The sequence below is a fragment of the Euprymna scolopes genome, chromosome 21, assembly GCF_053919585.1.
Source record: "Euprymna scolopes isolate OS-2025 chromosome 21, ASM5391958v1, whole genome shotgun sequence".
Taxonomy (NCBI): domain Eukaryota; kingdom Metazoa; phylum Mollusca; class Cephalopoda; order Sepiida; family Sepiolidae; genus Euprymna; species Euprymna scolopes.
Window position 1 is genome coordinate 40375283 of NC_136502.1, and position 22919 is coordinate 40398201.

The 22919-nt window shown below is 33.5% G+C and overlaps 1 protein-coding gene across 3 annotated transcripts in view; it reads right to left on the reverse strand.

The window, feature by feature from the left end:
* The window catches only part of LOC145242148 (uncharacterized), a 95473-nt gene that overhangs the window by 70460 nt on the left and 2094 nt on the right, over positions 1 to 22919 (reverse strand). For all 3 annotated transcript variants that reach the window (XR_013862659.1, XM_080105125.1, XM_080105124.1), the window contains exon 2: positions 14811 to 15303. Coding sequence is in view for 2 of the 3 variants with exons in the window: in XM_080105125.1 (XP_079961251.1) it covers positions 14811 to 15303 (493 nt within the window). In the remaining variant the exon portion in view is untranslated. The remainder of the gene's footprint in view (positions 1 to 14810; positions 15304 to 22919) is intronic.

Genomic DNA, 22919 nt, shown 5'->3' on the forward strand with positions numbered 1-22919 from the left:
TGAAAATTGCCCTGGTAGAGTAGCATTGCAGAAATTCTTGGATGAGGAGTTGTATGATATGAACCCCAATGATCAGTTTCATTTTAGTCAATGGGACACAACTGGCCACGCAACATTAACATACGCAGAATATAAAGATCTGTTGATTGACACCATTGATAATCTTACTAAACACTCATATCTAACAAAATGTCAAGCCAGATACTTGAATCAAAAGAAATAAAATCTTTGTTCCAATGAGGTCCTTGTTCTGGAAGACTTTGCAGAAAACTTTCAATTTTTAATACAAGACAAAATTCAAAGTTATCATTGGAGCAAGAAATATTGTACCCTGCACTCAGTAGTGATTTACTACTGAGATTCTGATCAGCAGCCAAAGCACATTTCATTGCGTTTTATTTCCGATGACAAAACCCATGACATTGCATTTGTGTATCAAACTCAGACACTGACTGTTCACTTAATCCAAACCTTATTCCCGCATGTGAACAAATGATGGCTGCAGGGCTCAGTATAAAAACTTCAAGAATTTCATCAATTTATGTTTGCATAAGGAGGACTTTGGTATTGAAGGTGAGTGGGTTTTCTTCACCACCAGTCATGGAAAATCCCCTTGTGATGAAATTGATGGTTCAGTAAAATGCCATGTGGCTAAGCGGTCACTCCAATGCCCTCTTAATTATTAAATCTTTGATTATAAAGCCATGCTTGCTATCTACCATATGTCTGCCATCCGTTTATTTGCGATCAGTAAAGAAACCATGAAGAAAGTGAGAAATTTGCTTGAAGCAAGGTTTTCCAGTGCCAGGAACCAGAGCTAGTCACCTTTTTGTACCATTGTCAACATCACAAATTGGCCATAAGTTGTCCAGTGTGGATAAACTATATATTGATATTCATGACTAACTTGCCATCAATTCTTTATATCTCTGACATCACACCAATCCAATATATAACCTGTATTTATGACGCTTTCTGGTGGGTTGGTATCCTGAATAAAATAAATACAGAGGAAGGTGATGTAACTGTCAAGTTCGTGCATTTCCATGGATGACGCAAGACATGTAGTTGGCTGCAGATCGATGATACATGGTTTGTTCCCATCAAGAAAATTCTTTGTGTTGTATCCCCAACATGTACCGAAGGACATGCACAATAACTGACCAAGAATATCAAAAAAAATCATTTCTGCATTTCACTGGCATAAAGAACACAGCAATATAAGTAAATGTTGAATGCTGACTTTAGTTGTGAAATCCATTATTTTCTGAATAGCATTTCACTGCAACTGTTTTATCTTTTTACATATTTTCACCAATTTTTTACATATTCAACATTTTTAATGGACGCCTGTTTGAAGATGAAATTTATGGAATTTGGCACGAATGGTCACTCCCCTGACTTAACCCCATACAGATCGAAACTGGTTGCTTCCTATGAAGGTACTTCTCAGGGAATAGTTCATTTTTGTGTATGAAAAAGTATGTTCACTCAAAGAGGAGCCTAGCTAAAACAAACAGCCCTTATCAAAATTCCCATGTTTTGTATAAGAAAATGGAACAAGAGTAGGAGTAAAAAGACAGAAAATGAGTGTACATAGTTTTTGAATGGTCTCTAGACTTTTGAAAAAGTTTTTAGTTTCAACAAACAATGTGAGTGAACAAAACAAGAACTTTTAACCATTTTTTGGTGGAGACACAATTTAATGTGCAAGATAAATATATGGAGAAAGCCTTTGTGAATACTACTTTTATTGTAAATATTTTATGGAATTGAGCCTGTTTATTTTTAGCATCTGGCTTACTCCAAAATTTATTCCAATATTAAGGTGTAACATAAGTTTAACACACGTCTAAATTGATTATCACATACAATAGGGGGAGGGAATATTTTTCATTATCATCAAAAATATACCCAACTTTCAACAGAAACTGTGAGTGAACGAAACAAGAACTTTTAACCATTTTTGGTCTAGAAACAATTTATTGTATCTAAAAATAATATATGAAAAAAGTAATGCGTTACCATGCCAGCCACACCCTTTTTTTAAATTTTTTTTTATTTAATTTTGGAGCACATGTGAAAAAAAATCAAAAAAAACCTTAATATCTCTATAAGGCTGCATTTTTGAAAAAATCTGATGCCAATTTTGAATTCCTTGGGTCAAAAAACTTACCTGTGTGAATTTTTAGAGCCATAGATCTTCTAATCAGAAAATATTCAAAGAAATGACATCACAAAATTGTTGCCCGGGCGTCACATTATGTGACTAACGCCAAAACAAAAAATGCTCTAAATCGGGAACCGCTTGGAGTTATGTGCTCAAATTTTCAGGATTACTTAGTTCCTATACTGTCTATCTGCAGTGCAAACTACAGCCTGATCTGGGGATATGGGTGTCAAGCCCTGGATGATTTGACACGGAATAACCCATAAAAAGGTTTTTGCATTTGATGTTCTTAATAGATTCAAATATTTAATAGATTCTATTTTGTATATAAGTAATTTGTAGATTATTTTGTTTTTTTTTGCATATGCATGTTTAGTTAATATACAGTCTGCAGTTGATAAAATAAATACTTTCATTTGTTTTTGTATGCTTATATAAGATTTTTTGTACAAGCCCACTGTCATCAAAAAGTAGCCTATAAGTTCCTTCCTGACATCATCAAACAGTTCCTTCATGCTAACATTGTAGTATCTTTGTTGCATGAAGGCAAAATGAATAAATTTTATCAAAGTGCTTCACAATATATTGAATGTAACAAATTATGCACCATGGTGGTTACTTCTGTTCAAGCAGGAATGAATGAGTAGGTTTTCTGTGGCTTATAGAGTCAGAAGAAGACAACATCCTCCTTTCTTGATTTCCTGCAGTTCTGTTTCCATTCTTGCAGATCAGGTTGTTTTGTATTGATATGTGACACAAGGAACATTGTGGTGCCCTTATTGCATGATCCTGGACCAGACATAGGTGAAGAGGCATAGTATAGAATATCATTTTTGTGTGTGCGATATCATCACCAAAGCCAATTTAAGAACCACAACACTATGACTATTATAATAAAAAACTGAAAGAAAGTGGCAGTTAATCATCCTTCTTTTCAATATTCGTACTGCCGTAGACAGGTGAAAAAGCGCAATAAGCCAAAAAGGTTAAGCCAATGTGACCTGAAAAGAGATGCTTGCTGTTTTCGCTTGTATTCTGTTTTACTTCGCTTTGCACACGCGACTATAAAATTCCTGTATACACACACACATACATACACAAAAAAATGGAAATAAGCAAACAAATTATATCATGAATACAAATAAGTCTTTACTTTTTATTTAGCATTCCATTTCAATTGCAAATGGTTTTAGTCCTAATTAATTCTCTAATCCTGATGAGAATTAATGATTAATATTAGTGAACGCTTGCCTCCTCCCTCGTTCCGACTAACAGATTACAAACTAAGAAAATCTTGTGACTCTAATAACATTGAACCATGACCATGGACTAGAAACTGATTTGAATGAATGTGACTTTTGTGGTCCAGTTCTTGACCAGAATTCCCCCTACATTAAAGGAAAATAAAGAAAAATTTGTACCCACAACGAAATGAAAACATCATATTAGAAAACACCTAAACTGATCAAGTAGTTTTATTTTCAAATAAGAAAATCAAATTTTGTAAGTACTAGAGGATTGACTGTCTTGCCACATCTTTTTGAAAAAAAAAAAAAAAATTCCCAAAACAAAGGGAAATAATTCAATAAAATACTAATTTTATATTGTAATGTAGATGAATTATCAATAATCACTTAAAAATTTTCTTCATAAAAATAAAATTTTTTGATCAATGTATGTGATTTTTGGGATATGATATTTTTATTATGTGTACCTACATCACAGATTTTTCTTCATTTTTCTTTTTTAATATAGAGGGAATTCTGGTCAAGAACTTGTGGTTCTATAATAGCATCAAGACTGTGCATGGATGAGTAATGAATTCTGAAATGAAGGTACCGACATGGAGGCGCGTTTTAGCCATGATAGTTTCACAGATAGGAATGAAATAATAAGCAAAGAATACAAAAAATCTCACAAACTCATGTTCTAGTTGACTTGATATTTCATTCCAATTATGAAACTGTTATGGAATAAGCATTTATTGAAAAGAAGTCAGATTAAATATACAAAAAGTTTGTAGGTGTAGGTGGGATAAAAATGGTATGAAGTATGTTGAAAAACGATTGGTGTACGATTAATTAGCGAGTGTGTAGAGGAAGTGGGAGTTCATATAGGCAGGTGGATGAAGAAGTTAGTAAGGAAGCAAGTTATAGAGAAAGGCGCGGAAAGAAAAAAAAAAAAAAAAAAAGAGAGGATAGGGAAAGACAGTTGAAAGTAGAAGACGGATCGGGTTGCTGGTAAGCTGAAAAGAAATTGATGTTGAATAAAATGTCAATTTTTATCCAAATTCAAAGATATTTTGTTCACCTATGAGACTTTTAGCTAATTATGGTAAAATTTGAAAGACAAACAGTTTTTATCTTATATTAGTTCTTTTTTTTTTTTAATAGTTTATGGAGCCAGCTCCAATGAGTCGTTTTGCTTTAGTTTTGTGTGTATGTTTGATTATTGAGAATTTTTGTGTATAAAATTTGTGGTTTGGACCAATGCATTCTTATGTCACCCAGTTTTGGGGTATGCCTGGGCAGGGAAATAAGATAGATTGTCACATGATGTCATCGGACCCTTTGGATTAGACAATCAATGCTCAAATGACAATTTAATGATCAATTCTGCCTCATTTAATGGACTGCTAATCACAACCACATGCTTTCAATACCTGTGACAGTATAGAATAAAATGGTATTTGAAATATGGCTGATTGTCCAGCCAAACTGAATAAATTTTAGTTTGTTCAAGATGAAGCAGCTGTATTCTAGACTGTCACATGTTCAGAGATGCATAAACAGGAAGTTTCAATGTTTCAGAGCATATGCTTATACACGCCAAGCTTCAACTGCGGTTGAAAGCTATCCATAAGTCTCAAGCTTCGTTAAGATTATATGCCAGTAAACTTCAACTGGCCGTTGTCACTGCACGTTTTCAAGTTGAAACTAAAAACCACTTCGATAATCTCCCACTGCTTGATCCCGACATATCCTCAGAATCATTCGTCCATTTTTAAAGACAATATCCAAAAAGTAGTTCATAAAGAACTATGTACTTCTAATCACAAAAAGGAATGGATCTCACAACATACACTTGCTTTGGCTGAACACAAAATGCAAAAAATAAGAATAATCCAAGGTTTTTGATTGTTATCCAGAATTCAATTTAATTAAAAGAAACAGAAATACAGAAAAATCTTCATGATGTATATACTGGTCATGGGACAAAAATGTCATATTATAAAAATCATAGAAACTTATCAAGTATTTCTTTATATAGATAGATATAGATATATATATATTATAAAATAATTCTTTTTATGATTTTTTTTAGATTAATAGTAATTCATACATATTATAAAGTTGATTTTGATCTCTATTTCTGTTTCGGTAGTTCAAATTGAGTTGTCGCTCTTTATTAAATATGACTGACAGAGACACACTATCCTCGCTTCTCATAAAATTTGATTTTCTTTTAAAGAAAAAAAAAACCTACTTGATCAATTTATATGATTTTTGGAATATGACAGTTTCATTCTGTGACATGTATGTACATCAAAGATTTTTCTGTATTTTCGTTTTTAATAAGGCTGAATTCTGGACAAGAACCAGTTTTTTTTTTCAAAACGAATTCTTATGGATGTGGGCAAATGTACCTACATAAAAACTGTTCATTTAAAAATAAAAATCATAATTGTGAAAATAAAGAACATGGTTAAACTTTTTTTTTTTTTTTTTAATATGGTTATCTCTATCAGAGCATTTTTCTTTTTTTTTTTTTTACTAATGGTCACCACTTATCAAGGCCAAGGAGCCACTCAAGGATACAGGCTAAAGAGATTGTTGGTTAAATGATGGTCACCACCACGATTGAAAAAACTTGTGGATTGGGCAAAATATTTGAGAATACTTGTTTATCTAGGATTATGACTCAACAAGTGTTTACATTAGACTTGAAGATGACCATGTTGTAGTCGGTTAGGAAACAGCTTTGTGATAATTTGTTCCACAGATGGAAAGAAACTTTGTACATGGAAGTTCTCCCAAGTCTTTGTTACAGGGAAAGAGAAATCCAAAGTTTTCTGCCATAACTGTAGCCAGGTGAGCTTTTGCTGTGAATGTTTTATGGTTGTGTGCATGGGGAGGGAGGCAGAAACTGGGGTTCAGTCGAGAACTTAGCATGAACATAACGATACAGTAGAGAAAAACTAGCAACATTTCTTCCGTGTGAAAAGGGCTGTAGGAACAAGAAGAGATCATCACCCACTAGATTGTGAATATTTTGTATTCTGTCAAAGCAAGAAAAGTGTTCAGAGTGCCACTTTCCCAGATATGTCAGCATTACTTTATTTAAGAAAAGAAAATTTGTAAATGTTGAAATTGAAAACACAAATATCAAAATCTGCCTTGACGATAAATTAATTTGGATGAAAATTCAAAAAATATTTTTTAAATGAATGTTATGCAATTAGCATTACAAGTTGATTTTTTCTTTTTAGATAATTGTTATTTTATCACGTTGCATAAAGGGCTATGTAAAAGATGCTTAAAACCATTTGAATTATGCAAATACCATCAGTAGTTCAAAAGTTATAAGAATTTTAAGTGCCAAAATTTAGGCTTTTCCATGGACATTTTTCTTTAGAAAAAGTGGGCTAAAAATTCGGTAATTTCACCACCATTTATTCATTTTTCAAGCTATTCTCATGAAACTTGGTACTCTTATGTAAAATTGTGTGCTCTTTCTGATTATGCAGTCAAATTTGATGTATCTCTTTACCATAAGCCATTAATTAGAAATTAAGATGTACAAATTTCAATTTTTTTTTAAAACTGGCACATGGTATCATACAGTGGGTGTCTATTTATGAACAAAACTAAGTATTATAGTGGTATTTATATATAGCTTTATTGAGAGTAGGTATTTACCTGCCTCCTCACCGAAGGAGAGCTTAATCTGGGTGTAGCCATTGAATGCCTAAAGAGCATTCATGGCCGGTATTTACTACTCCCCTCAAAGAAAAATAAAAATTGAGTAGATATGAATTAATCTCAGAAATAAATCAAATAAAATGTTTCATATAGATTTTGGATTTTTGTAAAAGATGGAAATTCCCATAGTCGACCAGTCCAATTTTCAATTTTGTAAATCTTCTCTATCTAGCCCAAAATATACCCCTATTTTCTGAGATGCAACCATAAATCGTACTCTACGTGAATTCTTGATGTAGCTTTCACAGTACCGGGAATCCTGATAAGCAACAACTATATATTCACCAGTTGATGCTAATTTTTGTCATTTCTAGTCTGTTGTTTTACTGAAAATTCAACTATGTAAACAAAGAAATAAAACAGTAATTTTTTACCTTGTTTCCACTTTAACATTTAAAATGATTACTTTTTTAGGTTTTGGGGTATGCTGAAAACAAATATCGCATTTACATTTTCTGCAAATAAGTAGTTTTCTACATATTGAGCAATGTCATTTCTTATGTTATCGCTGGTGGCCATCTTGGTACGCGCGAGCACGCAAACCTAACCCTGAGAAACTATGCGCAAACACACATACCAAGATGGCCACCAGCAATAACATAAAAAATGACATTGCTTAATATCCGAAAAGGTACTTATTTGCAGAAAATTTAAATATGATATTCGTTTTCAACATACTTGAAAACCTTAAAAGAAAAATGTTAAGGTGGAAACAAGGTAAAAATTTACAAAATGCATCACAATGAAATTCTTTATCGAACCGCCTAATTATTATTTTTATTTAGATATCTTCAGTTTAATAAAAAAAATGGGTTTGTTTTACAGATTCGAAAAAATGGTCTTGACAATGAGTTAAAAATAAATTCAAGTTTCACGATATATTTAATTGTTAGGTGAAAGTACAGAATAGTTAACAAAACACCTTTTCTTCCCCATGTTAAGAATGGGTTTCTAAATTATAACGTTATTATTTCAGCATGGTAGCATAAGTGCACAAGTACCTTTTATTTGTTATATATGTGTTTTTTTTTACCACTAAAAAACAAATGCATGTACTTAGTACATTTTGTTTTTTTAACGCTTTTAGTACATGCGTACTACAAGCGTTAAAAACAACAAAATAGTATTGTTTGAAAATCAAATTTGAAAACTTGATAATTCTTTTTAAATTAACAAACACAGAATAAAAAACGAAACTTTTTTCTGTTTTCGTTTTGAAAGCAGAAAAAACAGTTTTCTATTTTTAAGAGAATACATCGCTGCCATCGTTTTTTTTCCCTTTAAGCGATTTGAATTTCTATAAAAGATAACATTTTCAAGAAATTTCCGCACAATTAATAATTATCAAATATTTACATATTATAGTATGAAAATAATTCTGAAACTATTATCTATATGAAAATGAATGATATATACGGATTTATCTTATCAATTTTGAAATATTCTTCGTCAACTTTGCTCGGTCGTAACTTTGCTTCCTGTGGTTGTAAAAATATAAATCAAACACCAGTAGAGATGGACTTCTTTGTTTATATAGCCTGTAAAACTTCAGCCATATCCAATCAAATTTGACCCCGTGCATATGTATCCAAACGTAACGTATAAAATGTAAACATTGAAAAAACTGTTTCCCTTTTTGCTATCGTAATTTTTTACCATTTTTTCATTTTTAACTTGGAACATAAAAACACTGAACGCATAAAAGAAAAATAAATTAACATCATTGGAATGCTTATTCTATTCTCTTTTCATCAATGTAATTTTTTAAAAAATTGACCCACAAATAAAAAAGATATGACTTGTTGAAGCACATTAGTTATGTAATATTGCCGATGTCCACAAAAATACAGCATACGCTTGTAATGCTAATACAAAGTATCATTTTTGAACAAAAACAATTTAATAGATAAAGTACTAGGTAAAATTCAGTTGTAAGTGACACTCTCCTGGAGATTGAAGGTTCAATCTTCAATTAGGGCAATAAAAAGAATACAACAGTGAATTACTTAAGACCTCTACCCAGTTATGACCGACAGAACGAGAGCATGTTACACACACACGGATCAAATAAAGAGTTCTATTCGAAATTCCATACAGATTCCAGAGTTCGAAAAGATACATGTGAAGAAGATGGGAGGTTACATTGGGTGAAAAGTTGTGTTAATAACACTCAAAATGAGAACGATAACCTGACTAATCCAAATAATACACATTGTCAATTCTCATCTAAAAAAAATCAAAGCCAAAATTTTTTTTAGATTTATTTAAATCATTCATCATCTGAGAACAGGCTGGATGGAGTTATTTGATTCATGGAATCTTCCAATAAATACATTTTGTAATCACGTAAATCCAGCCTCAATCAATGTAGACAACCTAAAAAGGGAATTGAAATCAAATCGTCCCATCATTTTTCTGAGTGTTAGGAATGTCCTCAAAGACAAAAGTTACATTCAAATTAAAAAATGTGGTGTTTATCCAGAATTCATCCATGTTAAAAGACAAAAATAAAGAAAAATCTGTATGATGTATGTGCCTGTGACAGAAAAAAAAATTTGTATGATGTACGTGCCCGTGACAGAAAAAAAAATTTGTATGATGTACGTGCCTGTGACAGAAAAAAAAATTTGTACTCAACATTATGTAAATTGATCAAGTATTAGATTAAAAAGAAAGTTCTTGAGGAATTTTTAATTTTGATTTCAAATGATGTATTTTCAAATAAGTTTTCATTATAATACCTTTACTTTATATATCATTTTAAAGAGTGTTTCTTTCTGTATCTAATCATTTAAATTACAAGCGTTTAAAACAATTATGTCTTTTTTCCAAAACGTTGAACAAATGATGGAAAAAAAGCAAATTTGCACAATTTTCTTATTTCAATTCAAGCTAGCCCGAAAAGCTGCTGAAACAGCTTGCGATATCAATGAAGTGTTTGGTCCAGGAACCACTACTGAATGCACAGCACAATGATGGTTTGGGTTAAGAAATTTTGTGGCGGCGACGGGTCATGAAGATGATGAGCATAATGGTCGGCCATCAGATGTTGACAACAATCAATTAAGAGCCTTAGTCATTAAAGCCAATCCACACACAACTGTTTGAGAACTTGCTTCTGAATTAGATGTAATATAAACAACGATTTCTAACCACTGCAGAGAGATTGGAAAGACAAAAAAACTTGATAAATGGGTGCCTCACAAATTGAATGGCACCCGAAAGAAACACCATTATAAAGTGTCATCTTCCCTTCCTTTATGCAACAAGAACAACCTCTTTCTCAACTGTATTGTGATTTCCGATGAAAATGAAAAATGGGTTCTTTATGACAACCGGCGATGCTCAGCTCTGTGGTTAGATGCCAATGAAGCTCCACAACACTTCCTGAAGCCAGAGTTGCATCAAACGGTCATGCTGACTGTTTGGTAGTCTGTGACCTTTAGGAAATAGGGTACAATTATGAATAACTCGATCTTCAAATAATCCTTATGCACTGTGAAATTTGTTTTATGTATGAAAACCAAAGAGAGAAAGCATATGAGAAATATTTGGAATCAAGTCTCTCTTATTTCAGATCATTTGAAACCATAGCAGCAAGTTTTAGTCTCCCCTCCATCAAGACCAGAGGTTTTGGGGAAATATAATTATATATATATATATATATATATATATATATATATATATATATATATACATATATATATATATACATACATATATATATATCTCCCGTGGGTCGATTGGTAGAACTGCTGACTGGCCTGGGAGAGGTGCTAGTCTAGCGGCACTGATGAGTTGTGATACAACGAAACAGGACTGTATGTCAATGACTACAAATATATATATATATATATATATATATATATGACCTAATTTTCAACAGTTAATTTATGCATAGTTTTCAATTGACTTTCACTGTCAGTTTTAAACAGTGACTGTACTTCTATTCTTTTTTTGCAGAATAATTGATTTTGGACAATTTGGAGTTTCAATATTTATAGAAGAGACATCAAGCTCATATCTTTGCCAGAAAGACAAATAAGGAGATTTTAGGAATTTAAAAATTCAGAATTCATCTTGACCTTCGGATGAAGATCAAAGTATAGTATCTATTCTGATGCTACACTTCAATTTCTTTGTTCTTGGTTAGTGGAGGAGAAATCCTTCACAACTGAGACAATTCTAATTTTTATTCCTTGCCTCACATTAAAAACCAACCTTGGTGTCTAATTCTGTCCTTGTGAAGAGGCAAGTAAATAAGAACATCAGACAACAAAAAGCATGATTAATGATCTGACATTGACAATGAACCCAGCAAGTTGTATGAGCCATTGCAAGAGTACATTGGCTTGGTAATAATATCAGATAAAGAAAAGACAACTTCTATTAAAGATTGGAAAAAAAAAATCGACTGAAGCATGCAAAAAAGCTGATAGACAAGTTAAAATATTTGTTTCAGTCATATGTTGAGGTGTTTCTCCAACTAAAAAAACTACTGTCAAAACTAGAACAATTTTGACTAAGACCACAAGAGTATATCTAATATATATATATATATATATATATATATATATATATATATATATATATATACATCTATAAAAGTGAAAATGTGTGCGTGTGTGTCCGTGTCCCTGTCTGTGTGTGTACATTTCCCTATACAATAACTCTGTCAATTTTCAGTCTACAGACTCGAAATTTGACATAAGGGGTATTGAAATTTGGGAAAATCTTTTTGATCGGTTTTCGGACAAAAATTTAGCTGTTAAGGGGTCAAAGTTCAATAATTTGACCTTTGAGAACTCTACCAAACTCCTCTGCCAATTTTGGGTCTAAACACTTGAAATTTTAGATATAGATTCTTTGGACATCGATCAAACTTTATAATTTGATTTGAGCTGAAAACAATAAATACTAAGGGGTCAAAATTGGGGTCAAAGTTAAAACAAAATTGACCTCTGCGGTCTCTACCAAATTACTCAGACAGTTTTTGATCTAAATATTTGAAATTTTACATAAAGTGTATTCAGACATAGGGCAAGCTTTTTTATTGGTCTTTGGCCGAAAATTTGGCTGCCAAGGGGTCAAAGTTCAAAAGATTTTACATTTGCAGTCTCTAGCAAACTATTAAGCCAATTTTGGGTCTAAACATTTTAAGTTTTACATAAAGGGTATTCAGACATGCAGCAAGCTTTTTAATCAGTTTTTGGGTGAATGTTTACCTACCAAGAGGTCAAAGTTGAGAGCGTTTACCTTTGCAGATTCTACCAAACTCCTCCGCCAATTTTGGGTCGAAACACTTGAAATTTTAGATGTAGGTTATTTGGCTATGGGTCAAACATTTTAACTTGATTGGAGTCCAAAACAATAAATGTTAAGGGGTCAAAATTGGGGTCAAAGTTAAACGAATTTGACCTTTGCGGTCCTTACCAACTATTCTCTATGGTAGTTTAGGAAGCCTATTATATAGAAAGGTATTACCGTACATATGCACACTTTTTAATATATACATACGCACATAAAGTTATAAACAGTACATAGGGCCCGAGCAAAGCCGGGCTGAACTGCTAGTACCAGAACAATTCTGGCCTAGACCAGAAGATCAAGTACCAAAACAATTCTGGCCAAGACCAGAAGATCAAGTACCAAAACAATTCTGGCCAAGACCAGAAGATCAAGTACCAAAACAATTCTGGCCTAGACCAGAAGATCAAGTACCAAAACAATTCTGGCCTAGACCAGAAGATCAAGTACCAAAACAATTCTGGCCAAGACCAGAAGATCAAGTACCAAAACAATTCTGGCCAAGACCAGAAGATCAAGTACCAAAACAATTCTGGCCAAGACCAGAAGATCAAGTACCAAAACAATTCTGGCCAAGACCAGAAGATCAAGTACCAAAACAATTCTGGCCTAGACCAGAAGATCAAGTACCAAAACAATTCTGGCCAAGACCAGAAGATCAAGTACCAAAACAATTCTGGCAAAGACCAGAAGATCAAGTACCAAAACAATTCTGGCCAAGACCAGAAGATCAAGTACCAAAACAATTCTGGCCAAGACCAGAAGATCAAGTACCAAAACAATTCTGGCCAAGACCAGAAGATCAAGTACCAAAAAAATTCTGGCCAAGACCAGAAGATCAAGTACCAAAACAATTCTGGCCAAGACCAGAAGATCAAGTACCAAAACAATTCTGGCCAAGACCAGAAGATCAAGTACCAAAAAAATTCTGGCCAAGACCAGAAGATCAAGTACCAAAACAATTCTGGCCAAGACCAGAAGATCAAGTACCAAAACAATTCTGGCCAAGACCAGAAGATCAAGTACCAAAACAATTCTGGCCAAGACCAGAAGATCAAGTACCAGAACAATTCTGGCCAAGACCAGAAGATCAAGTACCAGAACAATTCTGGCCAAGACCAGAAGATAAAGTACCAAAACAATTCTGGCCAAGACCAGAAGATCAAGTACCAAAACAATTCTGGCCAAGACCAGAAGATCAAGTACCAAAACAATTCTGGCCAAGACCAGAAGATCAAGTACCAAAACAATTCTGGCCAAGACCAGAAGATCAAGTACCAAAACAATTCTGGCCAAGACCAGAAGATCAAGTACCAAAACAATTCTGGCCAAGACCAGAAGATCAAGTACCAAAACAATTCTGGCCAAGACCAGAAGATCAAGTACCAAAACAATTCTGGCCAAGACCAGAAGATCAAGTACCAAAACAATTCTGGCCAAGACCAGAAGATCAAGTACCAAAACAATTCTGGCCAAGACCAGAAGATCAAGTACCAAAACAATTCTGGCCAAGACCAGAAGATCAAGTACCAAAACAATTCTGGCCAAGACCAGAAGATCAAGTACCAAAACAATTCTGGCCAAGACCAGAAGATCAAGTACCAAAACAATTCTGGCCAAGACCAGAAGATCAAGTACCAAAACAATTCTGGCCAAGACCAGAAGATCAAGTACCAAAACAATTCTGGCCAAGACCAGAAGATCAAGTACCAAAACAATTCTGGCCTAGACCAGAAGATCAAGTACCAAAACAATTCTGGCCAAGACCAGAAGATCAAGTACCAAAACAATTCTGGCCAAGGCCAGAAGATCAAGTACCAAAACAATTCTGGCCAAGGCCAGAAGATCAAGTACCAAAACAATTCTGGCCAAGACCAGAAGATCAAGTACCAAAACAATTCTGGCCAAGACCAGAAGATCAAGTACCAAAACAATTCTGGCCAAGACCAGAAGATCAAGTACCAAAACAATTCTGGCCAAGACCAGAAGATCAAGTACCAAAACAATTCTGGCCAAGACCAGAAGATCAAGTACCAAAACAATTCTGGCCAAGACCAGAAGATCAAGTACCAAAACAATTCTGGCCAAGACCAGAAGATCAAGTACCAAAACAATTCTGGCCAAGACCAGAAGATCAAGTACCAAAACAATTCTGGCCAAGACCAGATCAACTACCAGAACAAGAGATTACTCACTGTCTTATTTAATGATGTACCCAGAAGCATACTTACAAAGTTTCCATAGTATTTGGTGACGTCATGCCGCCTTAGAGAGTCTCAGGCTAAACACAAATGGGTGTAAAATATATATTTTATCCGAGAAAGACATTTTTATAAGTAACATATATTTACCTTTATCAGTAAAATTCATTTCTGTCTGATTGGTGACAGGTGCGTTGGCTTTCTTATCGGGGGATTTCACTTTTTCCGTGTGCTTTACAGGTTCTTTTGGTGCCATCATTGGCACGGAATGAGTAGTCGTATTTGTCATGAGAGAAGGGAATGACGACGACGAAGCTGGTGGTGGAGCTGTTGACTGAGAACCAATTGCACTTCCTCCTGGGATGGATGGCATGGTAGTAACATCTGTATTATGCTGTTGAGGTAATGGAGGTACCGGAGCAGCATTCGGAGGATATGGCAGTGGTGCTGGCATCAAATGTTCGGTCGGAGGCGGTGGATACTGTGTTGCCATCCACATTTGATGAAACTGCTGCTGCTGCAGCTGATAGTGATATTGCTGGGCGTCGTCCAGTTGTTTCTTGTGCTGCTGCCACTGAGCAGCTTGCTGCTTCAACTGTTCCATCCGTTTTTCTTCTTCGGGATTCCTAGCAGTTAGCTCTTTCTGAAAAGGAATCGGAACAGATATTGCGAGTTAGTGTATGCTTCTTTCATTAGTGTGCAAGTGACAATTTTAGAAATAAACGGTGAGCAAAAAACAAATGCCACTTATCGAATCGTTAATAAAATTCATGGAACAAATTATCACAAACCTGCCAACTTGTAGCATGAAAAACATATAAATCAAGTGAAATTCTCTATAATTTCAATATAACTAATTTTGGGGGTTATTTTGATGAAGAATAAACCTAAATAAAACTTGTTATTTTTCTGACTTTTTAAAAAATTATTTTTGAGATAAGGATTGATTATTTGGATTATTCAAACTATTACAGGGTTCCTACAGATTGTCAAAGTTTTTCAATGCCTTCTCCAGACAAAATTGAACTTTTCCAAACAAAATTTGATGTCGAGACAAGATCAAAGTGTAGTATCTGTTCTTCAGATGCTGCACTTCAATTTCTTGTTCTGTCAGTGGAGGAGAAATCCTTCACGACTGAGACAATTTTTATTTTTGTTCCTTTTCTCCACGTTAAAAAAACGACCCTGGTGTCTAACCCTGTCCCGTGGGGAGGCATTGTAAATAGGAATAAACCAAAAATCTTAACTGACAACAGGAAAAGTCATTTTCATTTATCTCTTTATTTCATGAAGTAGTTTTAAAGATCACAGTTATTTACATGAAGTTTTCTAACGCACAACAAAACTGGTAAACTACTCGGTTTTCTGTCCGTTGTGTGTTTAATGCCAGCCATGTGTGATTTCAAGGCGCTTCACTCATTTTGCTCAAAACAAATACCTTTATGCATAACAATATGCCTTGTGACAATCATATTTACATTCCCTGACCAATTATATTTGGCCAACCAAGTGTGATTGAATGTTATGTCCCCTACTGTAGATTGGTCTATGGCTGTGCTTGTTTTACTTTGAAATTTTTAATTTCCAGTATTGTGGATACAAAAGTTACATCCCTTTAACATGAAACATGAGAGACCAGGGATTGGAGCTTATTTAAGCATGCACCATGAACATAACGATACAGTAGAGAGAGGCTAATAACATTTGTATGAAAGAGGCTGTAGGAATGAGATTTCCTCCCAACAGATCAGATTGCAAACTGGAGTTTGTACTTTGTCAAAAACAAAAAAGAGTCCTCTGAGCAGCACCTCCATAGACATGACAGCAGTACTCTCACCTAGGATAAATTTGGCTTTTATCTTTTATACAGGTAGAGGATTGCATCAGGAGTCGAGCAATTTCTAAAGCGATAGATTTATCCAATAATTTTTCCAGCAACTTTGTCAACAGATTTGATTGATAAGGGACAATTTTTAACCTTGATATATGTGGAAAACACATATAGTTCTCCTTTGAGTCTGGACCGGAAGGACAAATAAGATTTCAGATTTCCTCAGCATTAAAGGAGAATGATAGAAAAGGTCAGAATGAATCTTAGCTAAACCTGTGCAAAAAATTTAAAAAATAAAAATAAAAAACCATTAAAAATCTTCCACAAGATACTCTTGATCTTAAGTTTCTAGAAAGATGATGATTACAGTAGACAGATGATGCCTGGGAAGCAGGACAATGTGAGCATCAGTCAAAATATGCACAAATGCGATTAGTTCTCTGCAATCCATCAGAACTGTACAATGCATTCTGAGACAAATATTCCAATATAAAATTGGATTATAAATTTTTGAGATAAGGATTGATAATTTGTTTTATTTAGATTCTTTGGACTACTGTTCTCATCCTGAGTTTTATTTGCACAATGTTTCGGCTAATGTAAGCTTCAGACTTCTTCAAGTGTATCTTGTCGAACTCACAAATCTTTCTAAGTTTCTTTATATATGTAAAACACTGAAATTAAAACTCAGCTAGAAAAATATAGTCACTCCAACTTCATAAACAAGTTGAGAACGAGGCTAAGGGCACATAAATCACGTTCATAATTGTCTACTTAAGGAGAAACCATTTTTTTTAACAGTTTACCTTGTTTTAAAATAAGCAAACGAACTTGGCTGTTTTTCAGAAGAACAATATTTTTAACTGATAAACATTAATCAGAAGGGACTTTTCCAAGGCATTCATTGTGAAGCAGAACGATCAGCAGAAATGGGAATAAACAAAGACATGCAGAATTTGAACAAATTATAAATTAAACTAGCAGGACCCGTATACCGGCATTGCTTGGTGGAAATACGACAAAGCCAGAACAGCTATGATACCCACCTCACAAAAACGAAATAACCTTTGATTATCTAATGCATTTTCGTAAGTGAGATGTAAATTACTGAAATAAATAAACAGCTAAAAAAATAGTAACATAGAACACAGGTAGATGGTAGTGGTTGCTAGTGGTAGTTATTCTTGGCTCCAAAAAATTGTGGGCATTGGCGGCCAAAATGAAAGCATATGGATTCCATTGTCTGGCAGTGGCAGCTAGTGGAATCCACTGGCTGTCATAGTTGGCGATTACTGTTGTTTTAGGGCCTTTACTTGTCAATGTCGGTGCATGGCTGTTAGTATCGATCACTGTCATCCAGTGGCGGTTATGACCATTATCTGTGTTAACTGCAATACTCTTACTCAGTCAGCAATTGTTGTTGAATGGTTCTATGACCAGAGTTTGCTGCGTTAGTGTCAATGTGTTAACTAGGTGATATTGATCTTTTTAGGTGGTTACTTTTAGTTGCTCGCTTTAGTAAGCACTGTCAATTATTGCTGTATTGAGGTGGTTACATGTGGACATTGGCTGCCTTAACAACTCTTGCTCACAGTCAGCAACTGTTGTTGAATGGCTGCTATGACCAGAGTTCGCTGCGTTGGTGTCAATGTTATCTCGCAACATTTTTTGTAAGTATGCAGAATACGGATCGTGATATATTTTACATATTGTACTCATACTGTATACAGTAGGATTTGTTTACTTAATTGTTAGGTACTTCCCATGTTGAAACTGGGTCAATAAATACCGTTAGTATTTCAGCATGGTTCATATTCTGCATAATACATCCATATGCAAAATAGTAGGAGCTCGAATGCGATCTGGCTGTTTATTTATGCAAAATTTGTAAAAGCATATGCTCTCAAAAAGACTATTAATTCTAAAAGTTATTTTGAAATGCTTCTTGATACACCCAATTATGTTCTGTTAATGAAGGTGAAAACCTGCGCAAGCTATGGCAGCAATCTGAAAACCTTGCCAATATTTTATTATGCATATACGTTTCTGAAAAATCAAAAGTAATTTTGAAGTATTTAAACTGGCAAATCAAAAGTTAGACTTGAGGAAAACCTTTTATTCAATCAATGTGTCCCATAAAAAATCCTGTGAGAAGTTATCTATAAGTTTTACATAGGATGAGAATAAGAAGTAGTAGGAGGAGAAGTAGTAGTAGTAGTATCATCCTTTCATTGCATGTTATTCTATTACAACTCGTTTACAGATGGTTGGCATAATATTCACTCTTTGCTTAATAAAAAATAGCAACTCAAAACATTCAATGGTACTCATGCAGTATACAGACCGTGCTGAAATAACCTTCAGCATTGGTAGGGGGGAGGGCGTTTTGTAACTAATCAAGACTTTCACCAAACAATTTAAAAAGTAAAAGCTACCTTAAAAATTGAATTTGAGTTGCAAATCCTATTATAAAAATAGTACGCTCCATATTCTGTGTAAACCCCATTAAACAATGACAGAATTTCTTCTGCTGCCGGGCAACGATCAGATTTGTTAGTTCGCTGAACTATCTTCCCAGGCTTTACCTCCTCTGAAAGGATGCAAGATTATTTTATCATCTGAGACGCCCCATATTGATGCCTATATGCCGATGAATCGGATCAGCAACACTAAGAAGAAGACACGTAGCATGTCCAGTGAACAACCCGTTAATTCTGTTTGATTGACGCCATCTTGTTATGTTTTGAAGCATTCAAAAAAATACCAGAAATCACGATTACATTATTTTGAGAATCGCGGGCAGCCAATTCAATTGGACAGATTTTAGGAAGGGAGCGATCATTATTTCAATAATTGTAAATGAAGAAACAAATGTCAAATGTATCTATCGAGGACTCAAATACGGGTGGTGAAGTAGTCAAATTTGCAGACAATTTAAGGAACTTCTCGGGTACTAATGGGAGAGTGTTGAGAGAAAAATGTGTGTTACCTCCATTTACTAAGACGTATTTTGGATTGTGATGCTTCTAGGAATTAATGTAAGAATTTATTATAATGGATGAATGTGACTGCAAATAGGTGCAAAACCTACATAAGATAATGACTAGTAGTCTGATCATAATTACTTTATATGTGGTGTCTGTGCGTGCCAAGCTATAAGGGTTTCTTTCTGTAGGGGAATAATTGGTCCTATTTTATTAACATAGAAGAAGAAATAAGAAGGAAGATAGAAAGATAGAAAGATAGATAAAAGAATAGATAGAAGAATAGATAGAAAGATATATAGGGATTAAGAGAAGAGAGATGTGGCATCTGCATGTGCCAAGCCATAACGTTTCTTTCTGTAAGGGAATAATTGGTCCTATTTAATTCATATGGATAATAAATAAAATTGATTGCTTTTATGTTTCTGAAGTTTTGACATGAGGATTGATTATTCGTTTTATTTGGATTCTTGGGATTACTGTTCTCATCTTGAGTGTTATTTTCGCTACATTTCGGTTGATGTAACCTCCGACCTTCTTCAAGTGTATCTTTCTAAACTTGGGAACGTTTCTGCTGAACTTGGGAATCTGGACGAAATTTCGAATGGAACCCTTTATTTACTTCATGGTGGTAGCATGCTCTTGTTCTGTCAGCCATGATTGGATAGAGGTCCTAAGTAATTCGCAGTTCCCAAGTTTAGCAGAAACATTCTGGAGTTTGACAAGATACACCTAAAGTAGGTCAGAGGTTACATCGACTGAAATGTTGTGAAAATGACACTCAAGATGAGAACAATGGTCTAAAGAATCTAAATAATATGAATCGGTTGCTTGTCTAAAACTATATTTCTTGTCATAAAATAAAATTTTGATTTATTATTATCATTATTATTGGTATTGTTATTGTTGGTATTATTGCGCATATGTGACCGTGCTCTTTTTTAAATAGTATTTTCAAGTTAAATTCAAGTTTCACAATATCTTTTTTTATAAAATTATTAGGTGGAGTACAAAAAAGTTACAAAACGCCTTCCCTTCTCCATGTTAAGAAGGACTTTCAAAATAATGATATTATTATTTCAGCATGGTAACATAAGTGCATAAGTACCCTTTTTGGCAGATTTGCCGTTTAGTTGTACAAATATCCTCGAAACAGGTAATCACTAAAAGAGACACTTAAAGGTCGACACCGATATCTTAGCAGAAGCTTTTTCTTACGTTTCACAAACTTTAAATAGGTAAAATATAATCACATAATTAATGAAGATGTAATCACGTAATTAAAGTTAATCAAAATTAACCACGTTGTTTAACAAATTAAAAAAATAATGCAAGATGAAGTTTTAAAATGATTAAATATATTTTATTTTATAATTTAAAATTAAAAACATTGACCAATAAAAATGAAATTTTGGGTACTTATGTATTGTTGGTGCCGTGCTGAAATGATAACGTTATTATTTTTAAAAACATTCTTATGGGGGGGGGGAGGTTGTAACTATACTGTGCTTCCACCTTACAATTGAAAAAAAAAAAAAAAAAAGCATCATGAAACTTGAATTTAAACTGGAAAGAAAAGAAAAAAACTATATAAAAATAGAGCGGTACCATCTGCCATCGTATGCACCTGAGAACAATATCTATTATAAAATGAAACCAAAATTTGGTGCTTATGCATTTTTGGTACCACGCTATTTTTAAATATTTCTTTTTAATTTTAAGGTGGAAGCACAGAATAGTTACAAAAAAAACACCCTCCCCATTTTAAAAATGGCTTTCAAAACAATAACATTATTATTTTAGCCCAGTACCAAAAAATTAGGTACAGCCAAAAATAGAGGGACCTAGTTTTTGAAAGCCGATGTATCATAATTTTTTTGTAAGTTTTCAACTACTTTTAGATTGTATTTGAAAGATTAGAGACTAAAGTTAATTTCGTTTTTTTTTTTTTGGATTAGGTCCACCTCCGCAATTTTCTGTTAAATGACGACTTTTATAAGTTTTCTACTATGCTGAATACGGAAATCGCATTGAAAATTTGCAGAAATAAGTAGTTATCGAGATATAAAAAGTTGTATTATGCATTTGGCGGCCATCGTTTTTACGCGCATGCGCACGCTCCATAAACAAATCTACGTGCGTAACAAAGATGGCCGCCAAAGAATACAATGTATAATACAACTTTTTATATCTCGATAACTACTTATTTCTGCAAAATTTCAAGGCGATTTTCGTATTCAGCATATGGCCAAAAACCTTACAAGTCGTCATTTAAAAGAAAATTGTGGAGGTGGACCTAATCTGAAAATTTACCTTAATTTCCTAAAAGGGAAAAAACATTTGTACACGTGAAAAAAAAAAGTTATGAAAATGTTTTCACGGCGAGCTAACCAATTCAGCTAAATTTTGAAGTTAAATAAATTCATTGTAAAAATCCTTTAAAAAGATAAATATTAGTTTTCTAGGTCTATTTCAAAGATAATTCGTAAAGTCCTAAGATATTGAATTAAATAAAAAAAATAAAAAAACACCTTGTTTATACAAAATACAGCTTAATTAGCCCTCAAAAAGCAAGTAATTATGCCGTTCGTCAAAATGCAACCAAAAGTTTGTAAACACGAATATATGGAAGCCCAAAATTTCAGCCAATCAAAACGCTGTTTCAAAATGAAGTCATGATAGTAAAAGGAGGTAGGGGTGTCAGATTTCTTCCCCTCCACCCACCCCCAGATGTGCATCTATACATTCCTATTCTGAACGTTTGTATCAATTTTTATGTTCCTGTTTTTAAATTAATTTTTTTTTCTTCTTTTTTTAATTATTGTTGAAGATTATATAAAAATTGTGTTACGGCGAAAGTTTCACATTCTTGTGAGCAAGGAAATTATTAAAATCTTGCATATAAAAATTATGCGAAATCTGTAATTTAAAAAAAAAAAAAGTAGAAATATTTTTGCTATTATAATTTTTTTTGTGTGAAAATATTAAACAATGCTTAATTCAATGGTAATATCGGTAGTTTGAGAAATTCATTTTTCTTCAAGTTATATTGAATTACGGACTTTGGGGATTTTTTCGTAATGCTCTGTAAAAATTATGATGCTTTATTTATATAAAAAAAGCAAAAAATAAATTCTTGCGTTTTTTATTTACTACTGAAAACCATAACTTTAATAAAAGTATTTTTTGTTTAAACAAAATAATACATTTTCACTCAGATTTAAATAAAAATAATTAGTTCATTATATTCCGCGATCATTATTTGATAAATGCTGAAAATTTCATTAAAATTGGTTAATTTCCTGATTTTTGGTGAATTTTTAAGTAAAGCGAAGGGTCAAAATGTTTATACATTTTGAGCATCGGCATTCATTTTGCTCGTACCTATAAAAAATACGGTACTAGTGCACTTACTGATCCGTGCTGAAATAATAAGGTTATTAT